This window comes from Leptonychotes weddellii, chromosome 9 (assembly GCF_054177405.1).
Source record: "Leptonychotes weddellii isolate Sample4059 chromosome 9, ASM5417740v2, whole genome shotgun sequence".
In the NCBI taxonomy this organism is placed as follows: domain Eukaryota; kingdom Metazoa; phylum Chordata; class Mammalia; order Carnivora; family Phocidae; genus Leptonychotes; species Leptonychotes weddellii.
Genome location: NC_138377.1, coordinates 32342247 through 32353040, shown reverse-complemented (window position 1 = coordinate 32353040; position 10794 = coordinate 32342247). Strand labels below are relative to the sequence as shown.

Genomic DNA, 10794 nt, shown 5'->3' with positions numbered 1-10794 from the left:
AAGTTCTAGGGTATTAATAATAATAATATTGCAAGCAGCGGGGCGCCTGGGTGGCTCAGTTGGTTAAGCGGCTGCCTTTGGCTCAGGTCATGATGCCAGGATCCTGAGATGGAGCCCCTGCTTAGCGGGGAGTCTGCTTCTCCCTCTCCCTCTGTGCCCCCGCCCCCGCTGGTGGGTGTGCTCTCTTTCTCTCTCTCTCTCTCTCTCAAACAAATAAAATTTAAAAAAAAAGAGGGATGTCAAAACACAGAGGTACCCAACACACTATGGAATTCTAGGAAAAATCTTGTCATGACTAAATAAAACAAGATCCAGGAGTAGCTAAGTACTAAATAAACAGTGAATTAAACAGTGATGCCAAATTTGAGCATATGTAAAATAGATTTTTAAAAGATACATTGGTGCCACCTTTTGGCCAGATTAAAAATTTACATGAATTATAACCTACAATCACATTTTAATTTCACAAGAAGATCTTGTTAGAGACACAGTTGTTAAATTCAAACATTATGTGAATAGATTTAAAACTTCCTTGCCGCTTAATACAGCTGATTTTTAATCCTATTTTTTATTTTTTAAGAGTGGGATAGAAGATAATACAAACAGAGTTTAATTCTGAACTAACCCATCTCATACTCTGTATGTACTCCTTTAGCCCTTGACAACCATCACAAAACTTATTTTAAGCTTTTGGACCGGGATTAGTCAACTTTAGCACTACCGATGTTTTGGGCTGGATAATTCTTTCTTGTGGGCAGGGAAGGTGGGGGGACGGTCTCCTGCACTGTGAGATGTTTAGCAGCATCGCTGACCTCTACCCGCTAGATGCCAGGAGCAACATTCCCCCCCGCCCCCGCCAGTTGTGACAACTGAAAACATCTGTGTTACAAAATGTCCCTATGGTGAGAGGGATCACCCTGTGTATGGTTAAGTGTCACCTGGCCACGGGTGCTCAGATATTTGGATAAACATTCTGGGTGTGACTGTGAAGGTGTTTTTGGATGAGATAAACATTTGTTTGAATCAGTAGACTGAGTAAAGCAGATTGCCCTCCCTAAAGTGAGTGGCCCTCATCCAATCAGTGGAAGGCCTGAATAGAACAAAAAGGCTGACCCTCTGAGAGCAAAGGGAACTTTTCCTGCCCTTGTGAGTCTTGAGCCTACTGGCTTTTGGACTGGAATTACACCATCAGCTCTCTTGGGTCTCCAGCTTGCCAGCTGTAGATCTTGGGACATCTCAGCCTCCATGTTTGTGTGAGCCAATTCCCTATAATCAATCAACCTCTCTGTGCACATACACACTGTTGGTTGTTTCTCTGGAGAACACTGACTAACATATGCTGGTTGAGAACCACTGTTGTTGATTACATTACAAAGAAAATACAGTAAATAGGGAAGAAGAAAGCAAAGCAGGGAACTACTTGGCAGTGGCTAGATGTTACCTTTCTTTCCAGAGAGGGCAGTTGGAAGGCACCTGAGTAGGAAGCCAATTTTCTATTCACACAGATTACGGTTGATAAGAACGGGGCTCAGTGATGCATTTTTGCCTCACACGTCCAAGATGTTGCCTGGCACAGAGACGTACTGACCCCGGTGCTAGGAGGACAACATTGGGCAGACCCTGCTGTAAAATGAGAACACAGTCTATAAGCTGGACTAAAAAAAGGTTTTGTTTATAATCAAGTCACATTAATTTATTTGCCATGATAAAATACATGAAATGCACTGTTTTCATTCCAAACAGAGGATACCAAACTTTCTAAAATAATGTTTCTGAAGCAAACTCAAAGTCCATAAGGTGGAAGAGCTCAGCCATACAGCGCACTGCTCACCAGTCTCCGGATTCGCCATGTGTTACTTGTACGTGGAAGATTTCTTCACTGGGCCTTTTTTATTGCACACATTTTTGAAATCCAAGTTTCTCTGAAATGAGTTTAAGTTGATATCTGATCTAGTCTGACTAAATGACTTTATTTGGCACAAAACAGAAGAGTTGATGGCAGTTCATGTCCAACGCGTTGGAGCAGTATCTACTAAGTAAACGAATGTAGCACAGACGCACGCTGACGCACAACAGATTCTTCCAGGTCTCGAAGACAGAAATCAGTCTGTGATTCCTTGTATTTAAGACATCCAGACTTGGGACTGTATAATCCTACCAGTTTTCAAAAAGTCCAACCATACAAACATGGCAATACAGCAGAGAACAATCAGTTCTAGATTTCACTTGTAGAAATTTAAGAATTATAATAAAATACCACAGAGCTACATTTAGTTTAAAACATACAGACACAAATTACATTATAGAAACTCTTCATGTGGCTTATTTTACCTCAAATACTACTAAAAAATTACACTTATCAAGGATCTGGGTTACAAAGTAAGAATTTGCCTGTGCAGATAAACATTAATGGAATTGTACCATCTTCCAGACTCTCTTTTTCCATGATTAACATGTATTTCCTTCCGTTTAAAGTGAGACCTTTCCCGGGGTGCCTGGGTGGCTCAGTCGTTGAGTGTTTGCCTTCGGCTCAGGTCATGGTCCCAGGGTTCTGGGATCGAGCCCCGCATCGGGCTCCCTGCTTGGCGGGAAGCCTGCTTCTCCCTCTCCCACTCCCCCTGCTTGTGTTCCCTCTCTCGCTCTGTCTCTGTCAAATAAATAAAGTCTTTTAAAAAAATAAATAAAGTGAGGCCTTTCCATTATGAATTCCTTCCAATAATGAATCACTATGTTATTATCCCCACTCTATTTCTTGTCCCTATTTACTTTTTAGATGATCTACATCAAAGAAATGAAAACGATATTTTCTCCATTGCTTTTGTTCCTTTTCCCATATGTAAACAATATGTTTGGGGGAACTTTCCAGGTGGCTGAAACTGGCAAGGTTTTATTCCCTGTAATACCAAAGAACTAATATCCTTCTTCTTAAAGGCTAAAGAGAAGTACAGGTGGTTAAACTACAGTAGAAAAGGAATTCCAGCAACATTACTGTCTAAACAATATGTTTAGAATATTTCTAAAAAATAAGAATTGTGTCAATTAATTACTGAGTATTAAATAATATATGACTGCTTCTAAGACATTCTAGAGTTTACAGGTTGGAATCCTGAAGTTAATAGGTTTAGCTATAGAACACATATAGTTTTCTTTATATGGTTGGTTTTTATTGAGAATACTAAGAGAGGGGCACCTGGGTGGCTCAGTCGTTAAGCGTCTGCCTTCGGCTCAGGTCATGATCCCAGAGTCCTGGGATCGAGCCCCACATCGGGCTCTCTGCTCGGCAGGAGGCCTGCTTCTCCCCCTCCCACTCCCCCTGCTTATGTTCCCTCTCTCGCTGTGTCTCTTTTTGTCAAATAGATAAATAATAAAATCTTAAAAAAAAAATACTAAAGAGAACTTAACACAATTTTTTTGTTGTTAGAGAAGGGGGTAGAGGGGCAGGGGGAGAGGGAGAGAGAATCTTAAGCAGGCTCCACTCCCAGCATGGAGCCCAACGTGGGGCTCGATCTCAGGACCTTGATATCATAACCTGAGCTGAAATCAAGAGACGCACACCTAACCGAGCCACCCAGGTGCCCCAAACTTAACAAAATTTTAATACAAATCCTCACAACACCCCTGTGAGGTAGGTATTACTAATATCCACTTTACAAATGGGAAATCAGAAAAGCAGAGCATGAAATAATAATCTCAAGATACATAAATCAAGAAATTTTGGTTTTCGGGGCGCCTGGGTGGCTCAGATGGTTAAGCGTCTGCCTTTGGCTCAGGTCATGATCTCAGGGTCCTGGGATGGAGCCCCACATCCGGCTCCCTGCTCAGCAGGAAGCCTGCTTCTCCCTCTCCCTCTACTGCTCCCCCTGCTTGTACTCTCTCGCTCTCTCTGTCGAATAAATAAATAAAATCTTTAAGAAAAAAAATAGCTTTATTAAAGAAATTTTGGTTTTCTTATAAGGCAGACTTCACTTTATGAGTTCCAGAGTTGTGACAATATGCTAATAGTGACAAATACTGAAACAAGTCTGTTTTTCTCCAGAAAAGAACTATATGTAGGATCTGGAAAGAAGGGAAAATTCTAAGCTGATCCAAGAAGAAAATGTCTGTTAAGTATTTGCCTAATACATTGATTAAGGTGCATATAGCATTTCCCGTTTGAAGAGCTTGGTAACCATTATGCAAACTGTATTATATGGTTAAGATTTTGGCTCCATTTTGCAGATGACATGGTCAAAACTAAAGGGTTTAGCTGGAAAAAACTTTTTTTATCCAGAACAGATTTTCTTAGTAAGGAATCATGTCTTAAAAAAATACACTCAGGGCACAGCATTCATTAATCATATAACAGTTATTTTATTTTATTTTTAAGATTTTATTTATTTGTTTGACAGAGAGAGATAGCAAGAGCAGGAACAAAAGAGGGGCCGTGGGAGAGGGAGAGGCAGGCTCTCCGCGGAGCAGGGAGCCCGATGCGGGGCTCGATCCCAGGACTCTGGGATCATGACCTGAGCCGAAGGCAGATGCTTAACAACTGAGCCACCCAGGCACCAGGCCTATTATTTTAAAAATATGTCTGTCGAGGGCGCCTGGGTGGCTCAGTTGGTTAAGCGACTGCCTTCGGCTCAGAGGTCATGATCCTGGAGTCCCGGGATGGAGTCCCACATCAGGCTCCCTGCTCGGCGGGGAGTCTGCTTCTCCCTCTGACCCTCCCCCCTCTCATGCTCTCTGTCTCTCATTCTCTCTCTTGCAAATAAAAAAAAAAAAAAATCTTAAACATATGTCTGTCGAATGAATGAAAAAAATTAAAGTGGGGTCAGTCCCCACACCACTATTCACTGGCTCTCTAGAACCCACCTCTTGGGACTTTTTCTTCTATAAAATGGAGTTAATATTTTTCCACTTCCTAAAACAGAGAATACTATGAAGACTAAGGAGAGGGGAAATCAATGTTAATATTTGTGTTCATCCTATGAGATGAAATCTTTGAGGGTAGTGTAAATTTGAAAAATTGCTTAAATGACTTAAGACTAGATGAAGTTCTGACCCCAAAGAGCAACACATTTGTTTTTAACCACTCCCAATATAATTGATCCTATATCAATAGCTAGTTAGATTTCTTTCTCAACACATTTCAATCTTGACCCCAGGAAGCTTTAGTCACTTGTCTGAGACGGAAACTCAACTGCCTTAGACAATGCCCAGTGGTTTCTTCATTCAGCCTTCAAGAAAAACTTAACATTTCATAATTCACCTAACCTCACTGTTTACCCACAGAAAACCTTTTGTGCCCTCAGAATGAGCTAGAGGCTCCCTTCTGACTGAACCCTGACACTGTCAGGAGGTGTCCTCAGAAGGACGCCGTCATAAAGGAGCTCAGAGTTTCTGTATACACTTAATTTCTAAGCCTCACAAACCAGATCTACTAACATGTCTGTGAGGCTTTAAACCGGGCAGCATACAAAAAAGATGGGGCTGTTTCAAAGCCTCTCTCTTTTGTTATTCTGGACTATCTAATCTTTGAAATGTAAACATTTCAGAAACAATTTAGGTCCATCCTTTGTGATGAAGTTTGACCAGCTCTCCCCCAGCTACAGAAAGAAGGAGAATCTATCGTTTAGTCCATCAGTTTTAATTTTTCTGATGTTATAGCTTTGTAAGTTTCACTGCTATAAAACAGAGCTAAGTTTATTCACAAAGGGAAAGCTATCATGGATTTTAGACATACTTCAAGGACATTGACTGTATCTACTCTGCTAGTTATGGATCAGAAAAAAATGAAAACTGTGTCATTGAAGAATTACTTTTTCAAGTGACACTTAGAAAATCAACATCAACTTGGGCAGCCTAGAAAATCCTCTGACACTGAGAGTAGAAAGATAATTTATATTTTATCATTTTCTTTAAAAACTGATGTAAACCTCTGGTCATAAAAAAATCTCAAATTGTTCTTATGGTCTTTAAGAAAATGCTCTAGGTGAAGGTAACAACACTGGGTGTTGGTCAGTGTAGATCTATCTGAATCTGTCTCTATGTTTGTCTGTATATATGAATCTTCCTACTTCTCTCCGTAGGATTTTAATGTCTGAATCTTCTCCCTTTCTCTCTTTTCACTAGAATATTTTTTATTAAAAATGAGGTATGCTCAATATCAAAAAATAAAAGCCAGGTAAGATGTTGCAGAGCTAATAAGTAAAAAGTGATTTTAAGGTGCGCCTGGGTGGCTCAGTCGTTAGACGTCTGCCTTCGGCTCAGGTCATGATCCCGGGGTCCTGGGATGGAGCCCCACATCGGGCTCCCTGCTCAGTGGGAAGCCTGCTTCTCCCTCTCCCACTCCCCCTGCTTGTGTTCCCTCTCTTGTTATCTCTCTCTCTGTCAAAAAAAAAAAAAATCTAAAAAAAAAAGTGATTTTAAAACTACTTATGATTATAGCTACGCCTTAAAGCAAAATTTGTATAGATTATAACATATAGTTATGCATTAGAATAACTTTAACTTCCTATATGGCAGAAAATATTTTTAAATAGTCTTCATAGTGGCGTATTCATGTGAAAAATTAGCCAAAAGTGATAGTCTACAATGTTCTTTAAAAAATATTTCATTTACTTCATTTTCAGTTTGGTTTTACTGATTCACTACAACTTAGAAATTCTATAAATATTTAAAGTTCCATGGTTCCTACATTGATTTCTGATTTCTAAATTATGATTTACAAATGTTCATAGCTCTACTTGAAGGCTACATTTTAATAGCCATATGTATATCTTACAATAAGAAGACCTCATATATACAACCTTAAAACTGTGAATCAATGGTAAAGAAAAAAAGTTAATAGAAGTGGAGGAGGAAAATAATTCATGAATAAAAATGCATGTGAATTTTCTTTTTCCAAATGGGTATAAACTTCATGAAGGAGAAACTGCTACTCCACAAGGATAGTGTCTGCATTTTCTTGCGTGAGCTCTGACTCTAAGGCACAAGGTGAATCTAACTGCTCTTGTGACAAGCGAGAACTTTTCAGGGGGACATCAGACCAACTGTCACAATATGGCTGAAATCTCTGGGCTAACACATTGCCAAACCTTTGGCATCGGTTATATCTGTAAGATTTACCTTTGTGTGTATACATGTGTTCTAGCAACTGGCTTTTTCGGAGAAATTTATGACCACAGATGGAACAGCTGATTTTTCTTTTCCTTGAGAAAGAAAAATTACAGTTTAATTCTACTGGCTCTGTGTCTTTGGAGATCAAAGCCACTTGACTGATCTGCAGAGGCTCTGTGGCACTCTGGTTTGAGTGGTCACGCTGCTGCTCATTCTCTGTGACAATGAAGGAGCTGAGCCTGCGGCATTCAAGGGCCTCACTATTTTCATTAAGTGGATGCACTTCACCAAGGTCATTGCTTTCCAGAATGGAAGCAGGGACACCAAATGGGAGGGATCCAGACACATGGGTATGGAGATGTTGCCGTAGGTTACTACGGGAATCAAAACGTTCCCCACAGTAATGGCACAAGTGTGTTTTGATGCTGCTTTCGGTGAAAGTGGGGCCTGTCACCTCAGATGAGGGTGAGGGGTGGCTCTGGGAGAGCGCAGACTCTGGGTCATATGTCTCCTGCTTGATGGACACTGGGGGCTCCTGGCGCCCCTCCAAGGCCTGGGCGGCAGGACGGGCCCTCTGCTGTTCTGCAGTGCCGTCATCCAGCCCGATAGCCAGAGAGAGCTGCAACTGGCGGTGGTCACCCTGGACAGCAGCTCTGTTGCCACTGTTACTGGAAGGAGCTTCCTTGACCTCCAGCCCGGGCTTGACAGTTGTCTTTTGGGTCGTTGAGATCTGAATGCCATACAAATTTGAGGACTGCACAGTCTCTGGTGAGAACGCTTGATTCATTTCAGTCGCAATGTGAGAAAGGTAGTCGGCGTGAAGAAATCGAATCCCTTCCTCCAAACGACTGTGATCCACAATCTGTTTTGGCCCTTTCCCCGTGTACATAATGTGCAACAAATAGCTGAATATGTCAGGCTGGATGTCAGTTGGTTGTATTTTTATGCATTCACTGTTAAAAACAAACAAACAAAAAAACAGACCCACACAAGATAAAATGACCAGTTGGCCTTTTGGTTAGCACTATACAGTCTTAGGCTAATGCAATTTCTTCCTAAGAAGTTCAGACTCAGCGATCTGCCTTGATGAAATACATCAACAGAAAATTAAACATTCACAGTACACCAGCTTTATGGCCCAGCAACAAGTCTTCACGTATTCAACCTACCGCCGAAAGCTGGGAAACACACACAGATATTCTGATTAGTTGAACAATTAGTGACTCCTAAGTGGTAGGCACTATACTAGGTGCCAGGGAGGAAAAACATAATGAATGAAACAGATACCTCCCGCGTAAGGAACTTAACAGTCTTTTGAATACATAACCAAAAGAACTGAAAACACGGACCCAAAAGACGCCTGTACGCCAGTGTTCATCACAGCATTACTCACATTAGCCCAAAGGTGGAAACAACCCAAGTGTCCATCAACAGATGAATGGATAAGCGAAGTGTGGCATATACATACAGTGGCATATTATTCAGCCAAAGAAAGGAATGAAGTTCTGAATGATGTTACAACATGGGTGAACCTGGAAAACGTTTGGTAAGTGAAATAAGCCAGACTCAAAAGGACAAATTTTGTATGGTGCCACTTATAATAGGCAAATTCATGGAGGGAGAAAGTAGATTAGAGTTTACCAGGAGCTTGGGGTCAGGTGGGGGAGATGAGGAGTTATTGCTTAATGGGTACAGAGTTGATGTTTAGGGTGACGCAAAATTTTGGAAATGGTAAGTGGTGATGGTTGCACAACATTGTGAATGTACCTAATGCCAGTGAATTGTATGATTAAAATGGTCAAAATGGCAAATTTTATGTTGTATACATTTTACCAAAATAAAAAATATTTAAAATTTTAAAAGGATCTATTAAAATTGGTAATATTTAGAATTTAAATTATACTAATCTTATTTTGGCTTCCAAACTATAGTAATATATCTACTCTTCAAATCACAAATGAATATAGGTATAACTTTGAAAAACTTTAAAAATAACCACAAGCTCAATTTTTAAATATGAATCTACAATTCAGATAATAGAAATAACAGCATAACAAGAAATCAGCAAACGCCCTGCAAAATTAGGATAAAGAGAACGTGAGGGAAGTGTTGGACATCAGGGAACAATGGCTCCAGTCAATGGACTTACCTTCCCTGAAGCAAACGTTCCTGTCTGCTTCAGAATGCACAGGGTATCAGATGCTGGCAATCCATTTCTTTAATTCCCTTATCTCAGGATTCCCTCTTGGGTTTCAATCTTAGCTCTCACCCACCCACTTCCAGGGTCTGTGGCAGGGGTTTTTTATATCAGCACAGAGCTGTTAACTGAGGATTTTTAGTTGCTCAACAGAGATACCACGTAGCAGGCCTGACACCTTTGTATCTCTTGGATTTAGTTTAGCATGGTGCCTGGCTCACAACAGGCGCTTTGGGAGCTGAACCAACTCATAGCTTTTAGACGAGACTGATGTGAAGGCACTGTTCCTAATCTAGTTTCTACATTGACACCACCCATTACATGTCCCCCACTCCAACCTCCTCCCCACTTTGTGTCATGCATTCCAACCATTCTGGTCTATTCTGTTTCCTGAATGTACTAGCCCGGTTCATATCTGCCTATGTTTTCATGCAATTTTCCCTCTGCCTGCAATGTACTTTCTTGCATTCCTTTACAATATCCAAAAAACTCCTCCTGATCCTTCAAGATCCAGGGCTTCTGTAAAGCCTATTCCAACCTCCTCAAAATAGGGCTGCTGACACTCCACTCTACCTTGTACAACACTTCTGTTATAGACGTATCACATTAGTTATTGATAACAGTAGCTGACAGGGCAAAGCTCTGTTCTAAGCATTTTAATATTATTAATCCATTTAATCTTCTCAACACCATGGGGTGAGTATACATACTATGCCAGTGTTTTACAGAGAAGGAAACTGAGGCACAGACAGATCAATTACACCGCAATTTTTTTCTTTACATGTGTTCTCTATTAAACTATGAACTAACTAACTCCTTGAGGATAGGGAGCATTACTAGCCTGTTACTGGGGTCTAATACAGTGCTTACATGTAAGTACCCAACAAATATTTAAATGAATGAACAGGTAAATGAAAATGTGTGATTGAGGCTAGACTACTAAGTATTTCATGCAAGGTCATTTAAAAAAAACCGAGAGAATTCTATCTCTTTCAACCTAGGGTGGATTAAAACTATTCTTTAAGAGCTCAGAATCTGAACACGACTTTCCTGCCCACTCCCTACATACCCATCATGTTGGGATAATCCACATTCAAAAAATCAAAACACTTTTTGAAAAAAAGTATTTGAAACAAATGTCTTCTGAACTGTAATATGGAATATAAGGTGTGTAGAATTAATGACATTATACTCTTGTTATGAAAGTGTTATAGAATAGATATCAACAATTCAGTGAGTCAGAACATAGATCGTTAAAAGCACAGATCTGCATTTGAGGATAACTTACTAGCTGTATAATCCTGGATGGGCCAGTTACTTGACTCAGTCTCAGTTTCCTTTTCTCTAAAATAGTATGGATAATAGTAGAATGTACATTAGGTAAATACTTATGGGCTAAGCCTTCAGTAACTTTTAGCTATTATTGTTTTCATTTTTACCTTCTACCATGGATCCTACACACTGAGATGAATTACTGGATGTGTGTAAAAAAAAAAAAA

The 10794-nt window shown here is 40.2% G+C and overlaps 1 protein-coding gene across 6 annotated transcripts in view; it reads right to left on the bottom strand.

Annotated features, from left to right (window-relative positions):
* Positions 1–1666: 1666 nt before the first annotated feature.
* The window catches only part of ZBTB25 (zinc finger and BTB domain containing 25), a 51681-nt gene continuing 42553 nt past the window's right edge, over positions 1667–10794 (bottom strand). For 5 of the 6 annotated variants that reach the window (XM_081830405.1, XM_081830403.1, XM_081830402.1 and 2 more), the window contains one exon: positions 1667–8051. In XM_081830405.1, coding sequence (XP_081686531.1) covers positions 6917–8051 — 1135 coding nt within the window. In that variant the 3' untranslated portion in view covers positions 1667–6916. Of the gene's footprint in view, positions 8052–10583; positions 10788–10794 lie in introns of those variants that run through there. The other variant, XM_081830406.1, reaches the window with a different exon arrangement.